Source organism: Ochotona princeps, chromosome 5 (assembly GCF_030435755.1).
Source record: "Ochotona princeps isolate mOchPri1 chromosome 5, mOchPri1.hap1, whole genome shotgun sequence".
NCBI lineage: Eukaryota > Metazoa > Chordata > Mammalia > Lagomorpha > Ochotonidae > Ochotona > Ochotona princeps.
The window spans coordinates 41,180,133-41,204,526 of NC_080836.1; the positions used below are offsets into that span (position 1 = coordinate 41,180,133).

General features: G+C 46.5%; 1 protein-coding gene across 4 annotated transcripts in view; it reads right to left on the reverse strand.

Moving 5' to 3' along the window:
* Positions 1–24,394, reverse strand: part of LOC101520298 (CD302 antigen) — a 117,996-nt gene that overhangs the window by 6,224 nt on the left and 87,378 nt on the right. Inside the window, exons 1-2 of one of the 4 annotated variants that reach the window (XM_058664546.1) lie at positions 15,812–16,098; positions 6,417–6,527 (exon numbers count right to left, since the gene is read on the reverse strand). In XM_058664546.1, the coding sequence (XP_058520529.1) occupies positions 6,417–6,527; positions 15,812–15,878 (178 nt within the window). In that variant the 5' untranslated portion in view covers positions 15,879–16,098. Of the gene's footprint in view, positions 1–6,416; positions 6,528–15,811; positions 16,099–22,520; positions 24,289–24,394 lie in introns of those variants that run through there. The other 3 variants (XM_058664547.1, XM_058664548.1, XM_058664549.1) reach the window with 3 other exon arrangements.

Consider the following 24,394-nt stretch of genomic DNA (forward strand, 5'->3'; position numbering starts at 1 on the left):
CCCATTTTCATCTTTAAAGATTAAAATATGTTTACAAAAAATCTAGAAGCATAGTTATCAAAATGCTAGTCACTGTCTTAGGCTACTGAAGTTTAAGGTGTTTCTTGTATTTGCCTATGTATTACAAGTCCTGTAGTGGTCATGCACTGTGTAGAAACGACTTATAAAGAAAGGAAAAAATCAATCTGACCCGTAAAATACGACTTCAATTAGTCTAAAGCCAGAATTCAACAAGGCTCTTTTTCCAAGTCAGTTCTGTATTAAAAATGATAGCATGGGGCTACTGGCACTGTGGTATAGCAAGTTAAGCCACTGCCTTAGGCACCTGCATCCCATGTGGGCGCTGGTTCAATTCCTGGCTGCTCCACTTCCAATTCGGCTTCCTGCTAAAGTACGTAGGAAAGCAGTGGAGAATGGCCCAGTAATTGACCCCTACACTCATGTGGGAGACCTGGTGGAAGTTCCTGGCTCCTGGGTTCAGCCACTGTCATCATACGAGGACGAGAACCAGTAGACAGAAAACTCTCTTCCACTTTTCTAACTGCCTTTCAAATAAATATCTTTTAAAAAATGCTACAGGGGGGTGGGGGAGGAGAAGGCTCCCAATGCAATACCCTAGTGACTAAATCCCTGTCCTGCATGCATAGGGATCCCATATGGGCACTGGTTTGTGTCTTGGACGCTCCTTCTCTTCCAGCTCCCTGTTTGTAGCCTGGGACGGCAGTAGGGGACAGCCCAAAGCCTTGGAACCCTGCACCCACATGGGAGACCTGGAAGAAGCTCCTGGCTCCTGACTTCAGAACAGCTCAGCTGCGGCAGTTGCAGCCACTTGAGGAGTGAACCAGCAGACAGAAGATTTTTCTCTCTGTCTCTCCTCTCTGTGAATCTGCCTTTCCAATAAAAATAAATCCGCTAAAGAAAATTCCAGGGTGACTTTTGCTCCAGCTGATTATTAAATGTCATAGAGATTTTACTCTGTCTTACCTAGTACTTGTGGTGTGTGATTAATTGCCAATGTAGGTAAATCCTCAATAGAACTAATACGATATTTCAAAAAGTTTATGGGAAATGGAATCAACATATAAATTTATTTTTGATACAATAAAAATGTGCAATTCATTAATAGATTTTTTTTACAATATGTATTTCCATGAACTTTTTGAAGTATTCTGATTTTTTGTTTGTTTGTTTGTTTTTTAGAGATTTTATTATTATTGGAAAGCCGGATATACAGAGAGGAGGAGAGACAGGAAGATCTTCCATCCGATGATTCACTCCCCAAGTGAGCCGCAACGGGCCCGTGTGCGCCGATCCGATGCCGGGAACCTGGAACCTCTTCCGGGTCTCCCACGCGGGTGCAGGGTCCCAATGCATTGGGCCGTCCTCCACTGCTTTCCCAGGCCACAAGCAGGGAGCTGGATGGGAAGTGGAGCTGCCGGAATTAGAACCGGTGCCCATATGGGATCCCGGGGCGTTCAAGGGGAGGAGTTTAGCCGCTAGGCCACGCCGCCGGGCCCAAAGTACTCTGATGTTTGACTGGGTTATTTAGGCTTCAGGGGCCAATGCAATGGCTCAGTTCGCTAATTAAATGCCTGCAAGTGCCAGCATCCCATATGGGTGCCAGTTCATGCCCTGGCTGCTCCACTTCCCTTCCAGCTCCCTGATTGTGGCCTGGGAAAGCAGTGCAGGATGGCCCAAAGCCTTGGGACCCTGCACCTGCATGGGAGACAGAAGTTCCTGGCTCCTGGATTCAGATCAACTCAGCTCCAGCCATTGTAGCTATCTGAGTGAACCAGCAGATGGAAGATCTTTCTGTTTCTCCTCTCTCTAAATCTGCTTTCCAATAAAAGTAAACAATTTTTTTTAATTAGACTTCAGTATCTCAGATGAGGTACATTTGCATTGTTTTCTCTGACATTGTGGCAGCTGATGGAACTTCAATGCCTTTTACCATTGTTAGCTAATTAAACTGTAGACTCTTACTATGGCAGGCAAATACTACACACTTTTACTTTCTTAAACAAACAACCGCACAAATCCCCAAAGAATGCGAGTGCTCAAACTATTTTCTTTAACAACACATTCCAAGTGACACTGTCTGCTAGGATTTGGATCATCTCTAGTTCTTTTTATGGCTAGTGACAGCTAATATATCATGAAAAGTAAATACTGAAGATATTTATTAGATTATGCATAAACTAAAGGTAAGTGTTACAAAGTAAGAAACAATTTAACATAATTTCCCAAATGAATAATGTTACAGGGTGCGAGCGAGATCACACCAGACATGTCTAAGGCTTATTAAGGAGTCTTTATTAACCAAGCTTGGTGATAATAGAGCACAATAGCAAATCACAAGTCCATACAGCAATCCAACCAATCATAATCCCAAAAGGAGCAATGGTCATTATCCTTAAGTCCATCCATTAAGCTAAAGACCTATGTCCCAGCTTCCCCAACAATATAAGTTATCCTAAGAGACGTGCAATGAATAACCGGGACACACTTACAAAGAACCTGGACACACTTAGAAAGCTGCAGACATTCACCTTTCCCTGGCTTCTCTGCCCACATTCCACTACTGCTTGGCCTCACCCCTCCTGGAACTCCTGACAGCACACAAACCAGTAACAACATTATTATAACCATTTCTCTATCTAAGCAGAACACAGGGACCATGGTCAGGGGATCACCTGTCCTGGGTCAGCCAAGAGTCGAGGTGCTAGCATAATGGAAGCATCTGGCCAGAAAGAGAGAGAAAGAGACAGCCAGAGAGAGGCCCTGCTTCCTGGGCCTTTTAAAGGGGCTTGTGAGGGGAGTGGTTACACAACAATGCAATGCCGGCCCCTCTCAGTTGATAGGTGAGTCACAGGTGGGCAGGAGCGAATACCTAAGTGTTGTGAGTTAAGGAGTTAATTGGTGCTCATTGGGATGAGCAGGAACAGGAACTGGGCTTGTAGCTGAAAATGCCTAGACTAATTGGACTTGTCTGCATCCAATATGCTGGCTAAATTAGGACGTGGGGGAAGTGCTTGAGGATGGAATTATCATTCCATTGCTGTTAGGACCCACCTTCAGGACAGAGGATAGGGGACCCAGCCAAATTTCATTTGCCCACTATCACTGGCTGCACCCCATAACAAATAACACTAGAAAAGCAGTATATTAATGCACTTGATTAGCACATCAGGTAAACAAGCACAGAATCCTGGGAATATTTATGAGCAGTTTACTGAAGCCTTAAAGTACTATATCCAATTAGTAGTGGGTTTTTTTTTTTTAAGATTTATTTTTATTGGAAAGTCAGATATACAGAGAGGAGAGAGACAGAGAGAAATATCTCCCGTCTGCTGATTCACTCCCCCAAGTGACCACAATGGCCAGAGCTTCACTGTTGCGAAGCTAGGAGCCAGGAGCTTCCTCCAGGTCTCCCACGTGGGTGGAGGTCCCAAGGCTTTGGGCAATTCTCGGCTGCTTTTCCAGGCCACAAGCAGGGAGCTAGATGGGAAGCAGGACCACTGGACACAAACCAGTGCCCATATGGGATCCCTATGGGTACCAGTGTGAGGACTTTAGCCACTAGGCTACCATGCTGGGCCCCTTTTAAGATACCATTTTGGGACACCATTGTGGCATAGCAGGTAAAGCACTGGCTTCTACGCCACTAGCATCCCATATGGGCACTGGTTTTATTCTCCACTACTCCACCTCTGATACAGCTCCAAGAACAGCCTGGGAAAAGCAGCAGTAGATGGTCCCAGTGCTTGGGCCCCTGCCACCGACATGGGAGACCCACGTGAATCTCCTGGCTTCTCACTTCCGCCTGACCCAGCCATGGCCAATGGAACCATCTGGTAAGTGAACCAATGGTTGCAAAATCTGCCTGCATCTTTCTGACAAAAAAAAAAAAAAAAAAAAAACACGATTTTTTTTTGGTAACTTTATATTTTATTCTAATATAAATGTTCTGCTATTCCTCATGCTTCTTCATACATAGCAAACTAGCCATGTCAGCATAATCTGAAGAAAAATGCTACACTACCCCAAAATACACAATAATGATACTATTTTTAGCAAGTTTTTTGATTGACTAATGAACTGGAAGGCTCTAGTTGGAAGCAAGAGTATTTTATTATCAAATAATTAAAAGGGTTATTTGAACTTTAGAAAAATCAAGTCAGTAATAACAATTGATCAATTGTTTACCAGGGAAAAAGATATAATTTTCACAAGACATATTTGTATATAATTTAAACCTCTGAAACAGCCACTCTGCTTCAGTAAGTAGAACTAATGGACTTCAAGGAATCAAGATAGAAATCCACCAAGGTATTGAGTGTTTTTAATTTAGTTTTGCTTTGTTTGAAGAAAATAATAGCTAGCTAACTCTATTTTAATCAGAGAAATCAAGAAGTACTAATTATGCCTCTAGAAAGAGTTGCTTAAGTGAGATAATAATTAAAGCTGGCTAATGAATTTTGATGCCAAGATTCACACATGCTACTACATAAAAGAACATGTTTTTGCTGACTTTCTAGATGTAATTTATGTTATTAAAATCCGTGGTTATATCTAAGTATGCCTAATATTCTTTAAAAAAATACTAACCCATTTTTTAAAATCTTGCAATTGAAAAAGAGTCTTGTGCTATTTTATTCAATTACCTTGAAGTAAAACCATATTGGCACGTTGGACATTTTGTCTGTATTTTTAATCCCTACTTGGGATTAAGAAGTTTTCCAACGGAAGCAATATGTATTCAGTACTATGTGATACTTTTAAAAATAAGATTTAGAACTCTGTATTTATTCCTTTACTAATAAATGGAAATAGAATTTGATAGTCCTCCAAAATGTTAAATTTGTGAAGTCTGTTTCTAAGTAAAGGCATTCCTGAATGCTAGAGTTGTGAATGTGTCTCAGAATAAATTTAATGAAAGGTCAAGAGATGTGGTCTCCTACAGCAATAAAAAGCACTTAAAACATGAAGGATTTAGGTGGCTACTAGACCTGCTGGTGACCCATGTCCCATATAATGGCATGGCTGAATTTGCCAGCTGGCTCTCATCCTGACCCCAGTTTCCTGCTGGTGCAGACCCTAAGAGGCTGTGTGACGGCTGCAGGGGCTGTATCCCTCTCTCTCCCACAGAGCCCTGGATTGCGTTCCCACTGTCTGGCTTCAGACCCAGTGAGGGGCTATTGTAGGAAACTAGAATGGACTGGCATACAAGAGATATCTCTTTCTCCCCGTATGTATCTCTGTCTATCTCTCCCTTTCAAACAGATAAAACTTCAAAAAACATAGGAAGAGTCAGAAAAAGAATCAAGAACTCTTATAACACCAACTCAGATATGCAACTGGACAGAATGGTAACTCATGGTAGTTCTAATTTGAGCTAACACGTTTTAACAATCAGAGGCTTAACAGTATGGTAACAACGCTCCAAAAGCCACATACAGAAATTACATCCAAGTACGTATTCTAGATTTGTTTTTAAAAAAAGTTTTTAAAGTATTTTTAAAATCGATTTGAAAGGCAGGGAAAGGAAACAAACAAAAAACAAAAAACAAAACTTGCAGCTATTGGTTCACTTCCCAAACACAACAGCCAGGGCAGAGCGAGGACCACAGCTGGGAGCCAGGAACTCACTGCAGCTTTGCCACATGGCTGGCAGGCCCGAGCCCTCACTGCTGCCATCCATGGGCTGCACTGCCTGGAGGCACCCAGGCTCCTACTGAAGCCAGGCGCTCCAGTGTGGGACACTGGCATCTTAAACATGGCAAAATGCCTTCTACAAACCCTTTAAAACTGACACTTTATTTAAGATATTTCCCATTACGAATTTAGAAAGGTACTTCCCAGAAAAAAAAAAACACTGAGTTACATATTCTGTCAAATAGCCTTTTAATTTTTAAAAATCAGTCATACCTCCTGCTTCTAAATATAATCTGATTTTGTCAACACTTTATGCCTGAAACGGCATTTTTAGGGCAGAATAATAGAGCATATTAACTTCTTGCTTAAAATCCAACAAAACTGTTTGAATCATGGCCCTTTCAAGTATGACCAGTGTGACTCTGAGCAACCAAATTTCCTCTCTTGATAAAAGAAAAATGAAAGTCAATAAACAAAGACCTATAAATAGACATAAATATGCTTACCTGCGGTGCTTGGCACAGGCACCCATGTTAGCAGACACTGCTGTGCCTGAGCCTCTGTGACTAGGCTTTGCACAGTATCATTCACTTGTCTTCCAACTCAAAAAATTTACGTACACCCAATCCTGCTTGGGGTGTGTGTTTAGTAGAATAAAAGTTGTACTTTCATTTTAAGGATTATGGGAACACTTCTGTACACAGAATTAGTTGACATAGTTAACTAATTTGGGGGGGGGGGGGAAAGAGTAAGTCCCTTACCGTGGTCAGTACACTGGCTTCTGGCATCCTCTATGCTCTCTGCTGTGACGGCTTGAATAAAGATGTAACAGTGGTCTTGGAACTGAACCCAGGCGGAAGAAGGACAGTCTGCTTGGAAAGAGGAAAACATTGTTACATAACTTCAGCAATGAATTCCTGCAGATAAGGATATTAGATACTGAACTGCATTGCACACAAAAAGGCAGATTCTCTTGTTAAATCCATTGTATCTGAGGGAAAGAGAGACATGGCAATGATTCTTGTTCTGACTAGACAGAGCAAAGCCACCCACTCGACCATGTTACTTAGGAATTCAGCCACAGAAATTACAGCCTTATCAATGAGGCAACAAACAAGGCAAGCACTCAGAAGGAAAGGCCTCTCTTTGAAGGTCATGTCTGCAGTGTACCATTTTAAAACTATGGGAGTCTGAGAATGTCTTTTGCTCAAAGGAGACCTCCAAGAACAGAGACAGAAGCTAGCTGCTGGGTTAGGAACGGCCAGGAAAAACGGACGTGGCATGGCAGACAGGGCTGATGCTCACCGGAATGTCCTTAGCGCCTTGGCAAAGCCGACTTCCTTCTGCTTCCCTCACTGCCCTCTCCTCCCCTGTGGCAGAGGGGCACCGGGACTGCCTTCGGCTCATTAGGATGATGTGTTTTAAAGCATATACTCTGGAATTTTATCTTGAAAAATATATATATTTGAAAGAGCCGTATAGAGAAAGGAACAAGAGAGAAACACGATCTTGTAGCTGCTGGTTCACTTCCCAGATGTTCTAAACAGCCAGTGCTGAACCAGGCCAAAGCCAGATGTCAAGAGCTTCATGAGTCCTCCATATGGTAGGAGGGTCCCAGCCTCTTGGGCCATAAGCTGCTGTTTTATGCTAGCGCTGCAGGCAGGGACTCACACTACACCACTGTGTTGGCTTCAGTTCCCATACCTGTATGCTTAAGTTCTGTATATACTACAATTCTAATTAAAAAGTAGAAGAAATCACTATTGACAAAGAGCAGAATCTACCAATCAGCTACCGTGTTAATCTAAACTTAGTTTTACTAAGCTCAGGGTAGTTACCTCTGACACTTGACTTTCGCTGATAGCACAGAGCACATGGCCACCAAGCTAATTATTTCCCAGTCTTCTTGTAACCTCTGGATAATGAATGCGGTATGAGCAGAAGTGAGGTGTTCAGTGAAGAACCTCAGTATTTTCTGCTTTTGTGATTTCTGCCTTACTTGCTTGGCTGGGGGCTGTGTGAACTCCAGGCCTGACAGTCTACGTGACACCCGGCAGGACACGTAGGCAGAGCACTCCTCAGGAAGGAGGCCCCTGGTGTTAGATAAGACCCACTGCCCTACAGCCCATCAGTCTGTACTTTTTGAAAGTTGTTTGCTTCAAACCCACCAAAAGATGCCTGCCAACTTGTTCTTTTTAAAAGTGAACAGTTAAACTGACCAGTCATGACTGTATAATTATACGGAATTGGTCTGAAATGTATAAAAAACCTGAGCTGTTGAGCCCCAGCCCTTCTTTTCCCCTTCTTCTTCCACCCCTTCTGCTGTGTCCCAGTCCTGCTGGGCTGGGATGGCGGCTGGGAGCCTACGCTGGCCTGAACAAACTGCCCTTATGCGTTTGCATCAACTTCAGAGTGCTGATGACTTTCTGGGGATCACAAAATCTTGGCAACATTCAGCATGCAGACCTTGCCTTTAAAAACAAGGCGTGGATCCCTCACACTACATTGCCCCTTTCCACTGGTGACACTGTTAGCACCTTTAATTGTGTGGCCAATGTAACACCTTGAAAGACCAGGACAAGATGAAAGAATCCTATGTGGAGTTGTCATGTCAAGTTACAATGAGAGAGAAAATTAGACTAACACCGTTAAGCTATTGTTAATTCCGGTCATCATTACAGTAGCTGAACCAAGAATGTAATTAGTACCATAACACTGCTTCACAGGATCCCTGTGTGAAATGTGAGCTGTCATAGTCTCATGCTGCCACAGGAGACGAAAATGTACCAGGTTAAGGGCAGATGTCCCAAGACATGGTTTATTCCATTTACAGCTGTTTTTCCTTCCTGCACTTTTATGAAAACATTTGTGTTATTACATAAGATTAGATTGGTTTACATTCTACAGAGATTAGAACTCTTCCAGTATGGTGGCATAAAGATTAGTCCAATAGAGACATTTTAGTAACAGTTTCTTTGAAAGAACACTCATAATGAAGCGATAAGTCAAAAAATCTGGCTGTAAAATTGAATGTCCTGGGGTGGGTATTTAGCCTAATGGGTAAGATGCCCATATCCATTTTGGAGTACCTGTGTTCCATTCCCACACTTTCCAACTCTGGTTCCTGACACCAGTGTCTCGCTGATGTACCTTGGCCCAAGAACTCAGTGCTGTAATTTATTCCAAATTTTGCTTGTCATGAAACTACACAGTTCCCACTCTCCAAAGCCATCATCAGTGGTCAAGTACGCACAGCTATGAAGTGAGACAGACTTGGGTTTGTATCTTGATGGTGACACCTTGGGTAGCTTGTCTTTTCCTGGAGTAGTTCATGAAAGACTAGACTATATCCAATCCCTACATCACTGCAGTGGTGTCCAGCACAAAGTACTCTAGATAGGGACAAATCCTCTGTCTTGCAGCACCAGCATCCCATATAGGTACCATTTCTAGTCCTGGCTGTTCCACTTCCAATCCAACCCTGTTTATGGTCTTGGAAAGCAGTGGGGGATGGCCCAGATCCTTGGGCCCCTTCACCCATGTGAGAGATCCAGAAGAATTTCCTGGCTTGGGATCAGCTCAGTTCCTGCACTGTGGCCATTTGGGGAGTGAACCAGAGGGTGGGAGATCGTCTCTGTCTCTCCTTCTCTCTTTAAATCTGCTTTACAAAAATCGTTTTAAAAAATGTGGAAACAATGGTCTTACCCACTTTCCTGTAGTCCTTGACCCTTTGTGCCCTAATCAACTATGTAAAGATTATCAAATTAGGGCCCGGCAGCATGGCCTAGCGGCTGAAGTCCTCATCTTCAATGCGCCGGGATCCCTTATGGTTGCCGGTTCTAATCCCGGCAGCTCCACTTCCCATCCAGCTCCCTGCTGTGGCCTGGGAAAGCAGTCGAGGACGGCCCAAAGCCCTGGGAATCCTGCACCCGTGTGGGAGACCTGGAGGAAGTTCCTGGCTCCTGGCTCCGGATCGGCACAGCACCAGCCGTTGCGCTCACTTGGGGAGTGAACCATCGGACGGAAGATCTTCCTCTCTATCTCTCCTCCTCTCTGTATATCTAACTTTGTAATAAAAATAAATCTTTAACAAAAAGATTATCAAAATGATAATAAATAAATAAAATAAAAATATTGCTCCATATATGGTATCTGTTTCCCTACTAATTGGCATTTTGAAAATTATGTCTGAATTTTACCGAATTTTTGGATCCCCAGTATCTGAGATAGCTGCTATATTATAGACTTAAAAACATTTTGCTGAACCTTTTCTTCATCTTTAACGACCTCAATTTATCATCTGTTCAGCATCTTAGTCTCTTTCCTTTAAATTTTCCTCTCCTTTTTGAGGCATGCTAAATTTTGTTAGTATATACAATATTCTGAATTAGCAATGTAACTGAATTCAATAGTAATGTCTTTACTGGGATATAGTCTAAGAATCAAACTTTATCTTTAAAGATATATTTTATTGGGGCCAGTGCTGTGGTGTTGTGGATTACGCTGTTGCTGTAGTGTCAGCATCCTTTATGGGTGCCGGTTTGAGTCCCTGCCTTGCCACTCCCAATTCAGTTCCCGGATAGTGGCCTGGGAAAACAGCAGAGAGTGGCCCAAGTCCTCAGCACCCAGGAAAGAAACCCAGGAGTTCTTGGCTCCTAATTTCAGCCTGGTTCCTTCCATTAAGCAGTGTCTGACTTTACGCCAGTTTCAGGCTACTTTGGTGGTATTCTTCAGCTTTGTTGCTCTTTCTCGGCAATTCCTACTCGCTTTTGATTAAGCAAAGATCCTTATTTTGCCAAGGTGGTATTTACAGCATGGCACACACCAGAGGAACTACGCATAAGAACCACAGGTTCTTGGAGAGGAGCTGTGCTGTCTTTGGATGACACCTGTACTTTCATCTAGCCACGCTCCAACCCTGCCCTGCACAGGAGCTACCCTGCTTTCCTGACTGGAGTGTTAACTATTTGAAAATGCAGCCCATGTCCTGAATCCAACTGCACCTGTGCTAATACGTATTCTCCTCTCTTACATCATGACACAGGATAACAGACACAAGCGGGGCAGTACAAGGCTGTAGCTAAGCATAACAGACCATGCAGAAAGGTCTAGTTTGGACAATACGATCTTTGCTATGTTACATAACTTTGCTGTGCTTCAGTTTCCCTTCTTTGTCAAACAAGTAGAACAGTAGTAGCTCTCTGAAGGGACTATGATGAAAAATTGTTCTAGAGCTCTGGGATTCCACAGTGAACTAGAATGAATTACTGCCCTCCTGGAGCTTATCTTCTAGCTAAAGCAGACGCACAGCAACAAAATAATGTTGGTGGTGTATAAGTTATCTATTGCTACATAACATAGTAACAGCTTAAATGGACACATACCATATCCCACTTGGTCCAGCTCAGGAATGTGGAAGCAGCTGCTTAGCTAGGTGACTCCTGAAGCTGAAACTAAGACATTGGTCAGGACTGTGACATCTTAAAACAGAGGTGGGACTGGAGCAGCTTCCTGAAGGTTCACTCAGCTTGCACAGTGAGTTGATGCTGGCTACAGGCAGCAAGCCTCAGTTTCTAACCACTCCAGCCTGCTCAGCTCTGTCTATTCCTCGAAAGCCCAAGAACCAGGAGCACCGACGTCCAAGGCAGAGAGGACGGTGTCTCCACTGAAGCCAAGAGAGTGAAGCTGACCTGGCCTGGCCTCTTGGTTTTATCCAGGTCCTCAGGTGACTAGATGGTTAATGCCTGTTTCATGTGGATAAGGAAGCAATTTCCTTCCTCAGTCTGCCAGAGACAACCTCACAGAACCATCTAGAAACAATGGCGCACCAGCCTCCAGGACATCCCTAGCCAGCAGCCCGCCCAGCAACACAGGTGAACAGCATCTGATGTGTGGGTGTGGTCTCCACCCGAGTAGGTGAGTAGATGTGCCAGGAGTTGAGAATCACTGGGGGACACTGCAGAGGCTGGCAACCAGCGACACTGGTGAGAGGTAAGGAGAAAAACCAGAGAGCAGATACCGGGCGAGGGGCCGGATGTTAGGGCTGTGATCTTACAAAGGTGTCTCAGGAAGGTCTCACTACAAAGGTGACCTGTGGAGATCTGAAGGAGCTGAAGGAAGAAGTCGCATGGATAGGTCAGACAGAGGGAAGCCCAAGCACAAGGCCTCTGGACAGCAGGGAGTAAGGCCATGTTAACCATTAGCAACGAGGGCACAGCTGAACACTTCCAACTGCCTTCTGCTTAGGCTCATGGCAGCGTCAGCAGGAACTCTACACTGACCCCCTCTCTGCACACTACATGTTGGGGCATGTACCCCCAGAAATGGGCTTTGGGCACTGCTAAGGAGATCCATCTTTCCCTGAGAAAGTGTTCAGGGTCTGGTGTGACAGCTCAATTGGCTAATCCTCCATCTGCAAGCGCCCCTTGGTGTCCTGGCTGCTCTATTTTTGCTCCAGCTTCCTGCTTGTGCCCTGGGAAAGCAGAACATGGTGGCTCAAAGCCTTGCACCCCTGCACTCCCATGGGAGTCCCAGAAAAAGCTCCTGGCTTCAGATCAGCTCGGCTCAGCTCTGGCCGCTGTGGTCATTTGGGGAGTGAAAACAAGCAAATGGAGGATCTTTGTCTCTCCTTCGCTCTGTAAATCTCCCTTTCCAATAAAAATAAATAAATCTTAAAAAAAAAAAAAAAAAAGAACAGTACTTAAAGAGAAGTTTGAAGACTGGGGCTTCCCTGGGGCAGAGGAAGTGGGAGGGGCGGTGGAAGCTGTGGTGGTTCCTAAAACAGGCTAAAGGACACTGCCAACAAAGCTAAGTTACTTAGCTATAACCTTGTAATGATTAAAATCTACCCACAAAACTCGCTACAAAGTGACTTTCCATTACTCTTGCTGCCTCACAGCAGTCCTAAAATACAGGATATTAATAATATAACTAAATGGCTCTTTAGGGACTTGAGAAATTTAAAATTCTCTTGATTAATTCTATCTGTACAGAAATGCAGCAGTCTGATAAAATTGAAAGAGCCATATTTAACTCCTAAAGTGTCTGCGTGGCTCCTTTTCCTGAAGTCAGCACATGCCGAGTGAGTGAAATGTCACAACCCCAGGCGTGGCTGGCCTTCTCAGACAAAGCCAGAATGCGCAGTTCCCAGCGCTTCTTCCTAAGGAGCCCAGAACAAGAGGGCTTGTTCTAAATATTAAAAACAAGGGCAAAGGTTTCTGTTTCCTTTTTCTTTTTCCTTGACAATACTAAAACTTCTGCTCTCCAAATAGCAGTAGTCTCTGACCCTCTGCCAAGTGCATCAGGAGGGAGTCCTGTTCAGCGTCTACCATGTACAGTGTATGTACACACTAGCTATGTAGCTGCCTAAATCCCAACTAACCAGAAAATTCTATGGTTCCACTAATGCTGCACCGTCTCCCAGTGTGCCCGGGAAATGGAGCCCTCTGTCGGGCTCCACCTCACTTTTCCAACCTAGCTTTTGAGTTGCCCCATCCCTCCTGTGTCACACTTGTCCGTACACAAAGCTATCCTCCTATGTGTCCACAGAGGGGCGCACCAGGCATCAGGCACAGTTTCTCACTGGGCATCACCGGCCCATTTTCTTACAGATTTGGGAACGAGACTTGTCTTCAGAGTCTAAACTCATCCACAATTGGAATGAACTGCTTGATGTTGATGGCGAAAAATTATGGAAGCTGCCCCAGTTGTAAAACTTGTTTTCAACACATGTGCAAACTGCCAAAAGTGTCTCAGAAATGAAAGAAATCCTGAAACAACACATAACTGTAATTCTGCTTTTTGACTGGAAGCAAAATAGACACATTTCAAGATGGACAAAAGCAGTATAATAATGAATCTGAGATAATTTCTCCGACACACAGCTGCACCATCCACCCAGGTCAGAGGAAGGGGCGTTGTTAGATTAAAAGGATTTAATGCTTTGACTTCAATTAGGAGATGAGTTCATAGCAGATGGAACACAATCCTGAAGGAAAAAATAATACTCCACAAGCCAATCCAGTCCCTGCTGCCACGGGAGTCCTCTGAGGCAGATGAGCCATGCAAGAAGAGAACAGACAAGATGCACCCACAAGTGCTCTGACGGAAAATCCTGGAGTCATGCAAGATAAGCAGGTGGTGCTCAGACGGGGCCTCAGCGGGTGACCTGCAATCTGCATGATGAGGGCGAGCCAGCCATGCCAAGCCGCACAGGGAGGTGGTCTGTGGGGAAGGCCCAGCGGGTGTTTGGGTGCCCAGAGGTGTGTGTGTGTGGATGAAGAAAGCAAATGACAGGCAGGGTGTTGAGAGATGAGAGCTGGGAGGAAGGCAGGGGTGCCCTAACCCTGGCTGTAGGCTATGGCAATTCATGATATGAAACCCGGATTCGCATCTCCATGATGGTCACAACCTGAGGATGTACTCAGGACAGGCTCAGACCCACTCCCTCCAGGAAATCACTGCCTGGATGAACATGCCACTCAGTAGTTATTCACTTCTTCCGGGGCATGCTGGGGAACCTTACTCTATGAATTTCAAGAAAGCTTTGGCTATTGTGATTTTTCAGGATCCATGCAAGCTCATTTTCACTAATAAACTCCAAAGTAATAATAACAAAATGATGATTTCCAATTCAAACCTAAACACATTTTTATGCAGTTGCCAATCACAGCTTTCCCATTAAGAATTTGCTGTTGAGCTAATTCCATGACAAGCCAAATAGGACTCTGAATCAATACTGTGATCCAAACACCAAAGCACTGTTCCAGTCCTGAAACCAGCATGCACGTGGACGCTCGGCGAACGTGAACAGCCAGTACACTTGTGCTGCCACACACAGGTGTCTTCTAGTTGCAATAACTACCCCTCATATTGTATGGACAGAGCAAAAGGGATGGCACGCCAGCAAAAGGCCCTGGACACAGGCTTCTGGTGTCTTGCTTGCCTCACAAAAGCCCTTCGAGGCGAGTACCACAGGTAAGTCCGCTAACGAGTAAGGTGTAAGCTCACGGGCTTTCAAAATTAATCTCTAAAGCCTTCTGACCGAGAGATTAGCAAGCCATTAAATTGTTAAATGTGTGCACTTCTTCCAAAATTCTTTAAAAGCCCATTTATCCACACTGGACTTACACAAAGAAAAGAACAAAGCTCTCCACGGAGAAGTCTGTCCCGTCCTGGCTCCTAATTGCTTCACCGAGGAAGAGGGGTGTCAGCAATCTAGAAACTGGGCTTTTTTTTTTTTTTTTTTTTTTTTTAATATGAACAAAACTCCAAGGCACGGTGGCAGCCCAGGAGGTGAGCCACGCGGGCACTCTCTTTAGAGTGGGTTGGGGATTGAACGCACGCCCAGCAGCAACAGCCCAGCCCTCCCCCACCCCTATTCCCTCCCCTCCAAGGCATCATCTTAGCCAAGGCGTCTGGGTCTAGACAGCGAGAAGGGTGGCACGCCTTCTTTCTGCTCCACCCACTGGCAGCAGGTGGCACAACCACAGAGGAGCGTGTGCACACCTAAGTGGGCAACTGCGGGGTGCGTTCGCCGCCTTCGCCCCCGCGTGTCTGGCCACAGGAACTTACACCGCAAGCCAGGGACACGGGCAAGTGTCTTGCGCAACTTTTTTGTTCAAGCCCACACGGTCTTCTTGTTGACTTTAACCCCCGGAATCTGTCTTCCACTGACTTTTTGACTGCCCAGTCTTCCTCTAGAGTGTCCCCAACACCCAAACTCTGGCCACAGTGGTGTGGAAAATCTCGTGTTGGCGTTTCGACATTCAGAAGAAACGCATGGACAACTGTTTCCCTCGTGGGGTCATTCTGGAAAGGACTAACCGTGCGGTATTTCTCAGATGTCCCTTGGCACGATGCTCCCAAGCTTTTAAAATCCCACCAGTTAAGCGGAACCCGAGCCTTCACTTGCTCACGTCCCTCCGTCCTCGACTCAGACTGCACTGTGCTTTCCGATGTCACGTCCTGGGACCCGGCGAGGGCTGAGGGGTGAGTGCCCCCGGCGGAGCCTCACCAGAGTCCCAGACCCAGGCCGCGCGTGGCTGCCACGCACAGCCTCACCGGGACCCCGGCCTCGCCCTCGGCGCTCTCGGCCGTGTTCGGGGTGTTCCGCCCCACGGCCGGGGAGCGGCTCCTGGGCCTCGGGGCAGCTTACCCGCGGCGGCCACGGCGGCGAGGCCCAGCAGCGGCAGCAGGAGCGCGGGCAGCGCGGCGCGGGGCATGACGGCTGCGACGGGCGCGGCGCGGTCGGCGCTTCTCGGAAGTGCGGCGCGCGGCCGGAGCCCTCCCACCCCGGGCGGGGGCTGGCGCGGGGTCCGCGGGGCGGGGCGGGCCGTGCCTCCGGGAACTGCTCCCTCGGCGGTGTCCTAACTTTTCGTGGGAGCTGCAATCAGACTTTGCGAAATGTTGCGGGAAACAGCTCGGGATCGTGACCCTTCGGGCAGCTTCTCTAAATATTGACGTCTTATATAACCCCAGTCCAAAGCTCAAAACCAGGAAATTCCACACACCGCAGCACATTCTGCCAGTGGTTCCCTCTAATGCTGCTGCTTGTTTTCTGGCCCAGGACCCAAGCAGGATCACGGATTGCGTTGAAAACTTGTTTGGAGAGAGTTCTCCTTTGCCTGTCAGCACTGAAGCCTCGGGAGAGTGCTGGCGGTCGTCGTGTGGCTTTGTGCCTGCTGCTTCCTCCTGACTGGATTCGGCAAGAGGACCACAAAAGTGATGTGCCTGGCGCAGGTGGCACACCTTGAACTGACCTCTCTCTCTGGTGACATCCTCTTCCACCAGAAACTTCTTTCGCAAAGATTGTCCTCGGGATGCTGTGCCTTTGTCCCCAGCTCCTAGATCAAGGGTCTTTAAAGGGTTTGATTAATAGAATACATATGTTAATGTTACACATTTAAAAATTGGTCTAGTTGTTCATTCTAGTGTTTTAACTGTGTGAAATACAATAGTATTTTTAATATCTTATTCAGCCAAATTGAAGTGAGGTTGATCAGAGTTCACAAAGGAAGTCTATCAAGTCATGCATGTATGAATCATACAACTGTATCCTGCCCTCTGAGAGCCACTGCAGCCAACAAGAAGCCTGCCTCGTCTTCGTGTCATTTATCAACGTCTGCTTGTGATTAATTTGAGTTGGGAAAAACAAGAACTACATGTCTGCACTCTAAATCCAAAGACCATGGCATCTAACCAAAACACAACTGGTTCAAATTTGTCTTCTGAAAAAAGAGTTAAAAAGGATTAATAAGGTTTAGGTCTTTTCCTTTATTAAAAAATTATTTTTAATGTCATTAACATGATTGAGAAGGATTATGGCCATGTGGGCCACTGATCAGGCTGGGAGGGCAGGGGCGTGAAGGAAGGTGGGTTGGACGATGCTTCCAGCTTTGGTTCTTTCTTTGCCTTATGTGTCGGAAGGGGATGGGGAAGGGGAAGGTGAGGAGGCCACTCCTGCTGTCAAGCCACATCAGCACCTGGGGTGGGGGGAGAGCTGCTTGATGTCATCCTAGAAACCTCCACGTGGGGAAGGCTGCTCCCAGGGTGCCACTGGAGCAGTCCTGATCGATCTGAGACACTGTTGGTTTCATTGCTCCCGGGTTATGAAAATATTTCCAAGGTCTATGGTTGACAAAGTCCACCTTAGTGCACCTAAAGCTTGGCTAAGAGTGCTGAAACTGTGTGGGGGCCTGGCCGGGTTTGGTTGCGATTAAAAAAAAAAAAAAGTACAAAACACAAAATGCCAAGGTGAAATGGCCTGTGCTAGTAGGGAATGCAACACCCGACCAGCACTCCTCCCACTGGTTTAGGTGAGGGACGAGAGTGTGATGGGCAGAGCCGGGGAGAGATGCGATACTCATTGGTTCCAATAGAGGTCGGGGCTCAGAAGAGAACCAACCCAGGGGTTAAAACCATCAGCTGATCGGAGTGATGGACTGTGGCGGGCACTGTGCTTACTAGTAGTACATGTAGGAGCCTGGACTGGGAATGCCTCAAAGTTTTTTTTTAGGGGGATTCCCCTGAACAAAATGGAGGACTCAAACCATTAGCCAAGAAAAGATGGGAGATGGAGTAGATCAATCAACCACCTCAGCTTTATGCTTCCAGCGGAAAACTGGACAAGGGGAAACCCTAAGATGGACTATGTCAATCAGTGGACTCTGCACCAGCCTCATTGTACCTGGGCTGTTGCAGATGATATGTTGGTGCTTCTTATTGATCGAGGTGACGCTCTGCTGGCTCTGCCTACAAACCTGAGAGGGCCTCCCTAAGAGGCCGTTGAACTTGAACTGGACAGTGGGATGCTGGACTCTGTATGGTGTAAACTTTTAATTAGGGAATCTCAATGGAACTTGAGCTGTGGTTATGCATCAAGGTGAAGGAATTCATGATGGGGGAAGGGTTTGGGGTGAAGGGGGGGGAATCCCAGTACCTATGAAATTGTGTCATGTAATGCAATGTAATTAATGAATAAATGAATTTAAAAAAAAAACAGTTGTTCAACCTGTTGTGCTTCCCTTCTTCTCGATGTCCCTCACTGGGCTAGATGAGCTGGCGGTCATGTTTCACCGGCTGCTTCTGGGCATGCTGTCCGCTGCATAGACACCAGCAACTGAGGAGGCCCAGTCCTAACACATGCACTCCAAGGCACGAACCAGCAGTTCAAGTGGGGAATCCCCCAAGAAACCTCACTTGGGGTGACCCCAGACCCAACTCTTGTGAGTGCCAACTACTGCAATGTCTTATTCTGTCCAATACCCACATTAGGCTGTACACACACCAGTGAGTGCAGTTGCCTGGCCAGTTCCGCCCACAGCCACATCTCCCATGCAAACCGAGGGGTGCTGCAGGCCAGCCCAGTCAGCCTGCCACAAACTCAGCCCTTATGCACACCAGTGGGAACTTCAGCCTAGCTGGAGTGATCCCCCAATAGCCCCCATCAGGCTCACTCCCAGTCCTGGTTCCTGCAGGTGCCAGCGTGTGCAGCAGTCTGATCTAGCCTATCTTGCATCCCTTCCATCCCTTGTACACACCCTTGGGTGCTGTGACCCAGCTCAGAACAACCCACCTCCAGACCCAGCCCACACATATGCCCACAGGTGTTGCCACCTTGTCCAGCCCAGCGTCCTGCAGCCCTGGCTCTCATGCCTCACCAGTGGGAGCTGCAGCCTAGCAGAGGAGTGGCAACAGTTCTCCTACCAGGTCCACTCCCAGCCCTGGATCTTTTCTTGTTTGCTTGTTTGTTTTTAAGATTTTCTAAATTTATTTTTATTGTAAAGGCAGATATATAGAGAGAAGAGGAGCAACAGAGAGGAAGATCTTCTGTCTGATGGTTCACTCCTCAAGTGGTCACAATGACTGGAGCTAAGCCGATCCGAAGCCAGGAGCCCAGAGCTTCTCTCGGGTCTCCCACACGGGTGCAGGGTCCCAAAGCTTTGGGCTGTCCTCGACTGCTTTCCCAGGCCACAAGCAGGGTGTGTGATGGGAATCGGAGCTGCTGGGATTAGAACCGGTGACCATATGGGATCCCGGCACATGCAAAGCGAGGACTTTAACCACTATGCTATCATGCCTGGCCACCAGCCCTGGATCTTGCACTTGCCAGGATGTACTTCAGTCCAGCCCGACATGACTTGTATCCAATCCTTGCACTTGTCAGTGGATGCTGCGGCAAAGCTGGGCTGGTCTGCACTTATTCTGGCTCTTGCATGTGCCAGTGGATGTAGTGGCTTAGTCTAGCCTGGCCCTCCTCCTAACCCAGCTCACTTGTAAGCCGAGGCGTATTGCAGACCTACCCAGCCCAGTCTACCCCAATTCCAGGTCTTATGCTCACCAGTGGGAGCAGCAGCTCAGCAGGGGAGTCCCTAAAGCTTCCCTACCAGGTTACCTCCAGCCTCAGGTCTTGTGCATGCTGGTGGGTGCACAGTCTGCCACGGCCCTCCTTGCCTCAGCACTCACTGGCAGGTGCTACAGCTTGGTTCTGCCCTGCTTGCCCCTAGTCCCAGCTCATGCTGGTGGGTGCCGTGGAATGCCCAGCCCAGACCACCCCAGGCCCATCCCACACATGTATGCCAATGGGTACTGTAACCTGGCCTGGGCTGCCCCCATCCTCAGCCTCAGGAGCTGTGTCCTAACACGGCAGTTCAAAAGTTCCTATCAGACAGCTTCCAGGCATGGATCTTGTGAGCACTGGTGGGTGCTTGGCCTAGCCTGACATGCTGGCCTCAAGTTCCAGCATTTACTGGTGGGTATTGTGGCCTCACCTGACTGCTTGTGGAGCCATTCCTGCTCTTGCCAGCCGGTGCTGCAACCCAGCCCTGCCTGGTCCACTCTCAGACCCAGCTCTCATGTGGACATACCCCAGCCCATCCTACACTCATTCTGGCTCTCTTGAGTGCCAGCAGGTGCTGGGGACTAGCCCAGTCTGGCACACTACTGGACCTAGCCCCCATGCATGCTGCATGCCAAGGGATGCTGCAATCATGTTTAGCCTGGTCCTCCCCTGGCCTAATACTCACTGGTGGGAACCACAGCCTATCAGGGGAGTCCCCTTAGTTCCCTTACCAGGCTCACTCCCAGGCTGAATGTTGAGTGTGCCGGTGGTGCTCTGACCCAGCCTGGCGTGATCCACCTGCAGTCTCGGCGCTTTACAGTTGGTGCGGCGGCCTAGACTGTGCCCATCCTTGGCTCTCATGTGAACCAGTGGGTGCAATAGCCTCACCCAGCACATCCCACATACCCTGTCCTTGCTCCCAAGCATACCAGTGAGTGCTAAGGTTTGGCCTGGCCCAGACTGGCCCACTCCTGGAACCAGCCACAAGCATGATAATGCAGCCTTACCTGGCCTGACACAGCCCCAGGCCCAGCCTTGTGCTCACCAACAACAGCTGCAGCCTTGTAGGGGAATTCCCCAAGTTCCTCCACCAGGTACATTCATAGATCCTGATCTCATGGATACAGGCAGGTACTATGCCCCTGCCTGGCATAATCTGCCCCCAGTTCTTTGTGTGTGCTAGTGGGTGCTGAGGCCTGGCCTGCCCCAGACCCAATTTTCAGGTGCTGCCATGGGTACTGCAGCCTGGGCCAACCTGGCCTGCTCTAAACCTCAGTTCAGGTGAGTGTTGGTGAGTTCCATGGGCATGCCTAGCTCAGCATGTCATCACCCCCAGCTCTTATACAAATTAGAGGGTACTGCACACCCATAGGGGTGAGTCAAAATTCCCCTGCAAAATCTGCCTCTAGACTCAGACTTGGGTGCCGGTTGGTTTTATGGCCAAGCCCTGTACGGCCCATCTGCTCCCCTGACATTCACTGGGGGGGGGTACTGTGGTTAGCCCCCGGGTCTAGCTTTTGAGTGCCGACTGGTGGTGGGTGATGCCTCTTAGCCCAGCCCAGGTTTTCCATGTGGGTGGGTGCATTGGTCTGATCCAAACATGCCCTCCAGTTTCCTCACCTCCAAAGCACCGAGTCCCAGCCTCCTTGTTTACCCGTGAGTGCAGTGACTGGTTTGTGGAATCCCCCTGAGGTCATGCCACACCTGTAAACTACTCCTGTAGCAGCCCCAATCCCTTACATCACCAAAATCCCTTCTCCAGGCAATCCACCACCCCCCATGATGGCTTGGGGCTCGGACCTGGACTTCTGGTGGTGGCGGCCTGCTTGGGGCTGTAGGTATTTGCTTTTCTAAGAGTTTTAGGATTATGTGAATCGAAGTAAAAGGAATCTGAACTTCTGATTTTCTCTAGGAAATGAATCTCAGCAGTGGGGGGCAGAACTCGGTTACTGGGACTACAGCAGCCACCTGCTGGAGAGAATCCCCAGGTTGTGAAAATATCTAATGTAGGATGGGGATGGAGACCTGGTGCTGGGGAGGAAGGAAGAAGAGGGGTGAGTATCGGTTCCACTTCTGTGTTTGTTCCCGCTACTTCAGCGTCAAGTCTACCTGCTTTTCTGTCTTTAAAAAAATACATTACATAATATAGAATTATGTTTTAAAAATTTATTTTCATTTTTTTTGAAAGTCACACACACACACACACACACACAGATGGACAGAAGAAAACAGATATCATCCATCTGCTGGTTCACTTTCCAAATCACAACAGCCGGGCCAAAGCCAGGAGCCCCAGATTCCATGTGTGCCTTGGGCACAGGTAGCAGAGGCCCTAGACCTTGAGCCATCATCTGCTGCCCCCAGGAGGCGTCAGCAGGAAGCTGCATCAGCAGCGGAATAGCTGGATCCAATCTGATGCTCCTACATATGAGATGCCAGCATCCCCAGTGCAGTTGAACTCCCTGTGCCACAACACCTGCTCCTGCTGCCTGGTTTTAAGAGGTGCATCTTGTCAGCTGCCTTAGCAAAGACAGGAAGAGGCTGTCTAGTTCCTCTGAGACATGGGGGATAGGGAAGATGAGGAAAATGTAGGCAGTTCTGGACATGCTGAGAGGGACTGTCACAAAGGTCCATGGTCTATGGGGTAGTTGGAAAATGTGATCCTGGAACTGCAGGCCTAGAAGTACGTGTTGAATGTTTTAGAGGGGGTGCTGACTGGACATGCTCCTTGGAGGGGAGTATGAGGAGTGATATATGTAATACCTAGCCAGATCCCTGCAGCACCAGGGAGTTAGAACTGAGCCAGAAGGGAGACTACAACCAAGCATTCAGCCAGGGCGGAATGACTAGGTTTATTTTGTAAGGAGTGCACACAGTGGAAGGCATCTGGCAACCGGTTAGGAAACTGCTGGGGATGCCTTCATTCCGTGTTGAAGGCCTGGCTTCCTGTCCAGGCTTTCAGTGAATGTGCACCGTGGGAGGCGGCTGCTGAGAGCTCAAGTGGCGGGTCCAGAAGGAACTTTGGCCTGGCCCAGCCACGGCTGCAGTGGGCCTTTGGGGAATGAGCCGGCAGACAGGATATTTTATTCTTACTGTTTCTGTCTCAGGTACATAAAATTTAAAAGATGAGCACAAATAATATTAAGAATATCTCTAGTTATAATAGCTGGACACTTTCTTTCTGGTTACACTGCACACCTAAAATAATGAAGCCCAATCCAGAGGTTTTTTTTCCCTGCAACAAGGAACCATGGTGGCATTTTTACTTAAAGCAATTTTACATCTTAATGATTAAAATTGTATAAGTCACAGGGCCAAAGAACGTCTTACAAATTCATTAAAAGACGTTTCAGGGAATTGTAGATTATCTTAAATCTGTCTTATAAAATAATTTATAATTGCATAATAGTATAAGCACTCCAAGTTTAAAATAAATCTGTAACTTTTATACAAAAATAAAGTACAAATATAAATTAAACACTGAATAAAGCATTCATCATGTTCAGTGGGTACTATTATTAAGAATATATTCTAGATGGTAAAATTATAATTATAAAACAATGTTTTCTTATTCATAGTTTAAAATATTTTAGTGGTAACCTCAAAGTTTAGCGTTTTATTGCAAAAAATCTCATTTTTACAAATGCAAGTTATACAAACTATCCTTCATCGTCTGCTTTTCTGCTTAGTTCATGTAAAAAGGCAACAACAACAAATCCTTAAAAGTTGGCAGGCCACGTCAAGTATGAGGGTACTGCAAAAAGTTCATGGACAACAGCATTAAAACTTACATTAATTTTGGTGCTAAACATTTTGAAATCTATACGTGTTTTTCATAATGGATATTCTCCATGAACTTTTTGAAGTCCTTGCATATAAATTGTAAACTTTTCAAACGTTCTTATTCTTCACTGAGTCCCTTTAGGAAGGAAGCAGTCCTATATCATACATCAGAAAGACAAAGCACACTACTATAAGATACCTAAGCGATCTAACAATGATATTTTAACACATTAAAAATCTAAAAAAAATTTATGACAAATTATAAACAAAAATATTTGCATCTAAATAACATCATTATGAAATATCTTTGGGATCACATAAGAAACATATTGCCAAGAGACAATTCTCTCACAAAAATGGTAGACATGTCATTGTTCGATAGTTTTGTGCATATGCTACACATGGCTTTTTTGAAACAATATTCTTTACAGCAGGGCTTTTACCTTGAGTTACTAAGTTTTCATTTGGCCAGATGTTCTTAAAAATTAAAAGGCAGATGTGCTGCCTAGTCATTATGCCTTTTAAAATTTTCTAAGATGACCTGAAAATGTCATTAAATACATTATTCCAGTTCCCAACCACATCCTCCCAGGAAAGTTGAACATTGAACTCATAACCCTACAAACCACTGGATCTTCATTTCCAGCTTCAAGATTTTTCTGAAGCAGAGCTGTAAACATGGTATTGAGTATGGATACCAACAAGCAATGGAACCACTGTAAAGCATTTAAGACTCTCACTTTGGAGCAGAGTAAATACTGACACTGGAAACCTTGGCGTGGTTCATTTTCCCTTACACATTAGTGCAAACTAGCACACTTTTGGAACAATTTAGTCCTGGAAAGAAGGAAGGACAATCTCCTCTTCACTCACTCCTTGTTCGTACCGGACTGATGAGAAACCTGCCCACTGGAAACGGTTTCTTTGGAACAGGAACCAAATCAGCCCGCTGATGAGTGCCAGGACGCTGAGCACGGCAAATCCGATAGCTACTCCCTTGTAGTCAGAGCCTGGGAGGGGCAAGGGGGGACATCGGAAGAGAGGACACAGAAGCAGTCATTGTTATTCATTTCATATCTAACATTGCGAGATGTACTTAGGCTGTGTACAAATTAG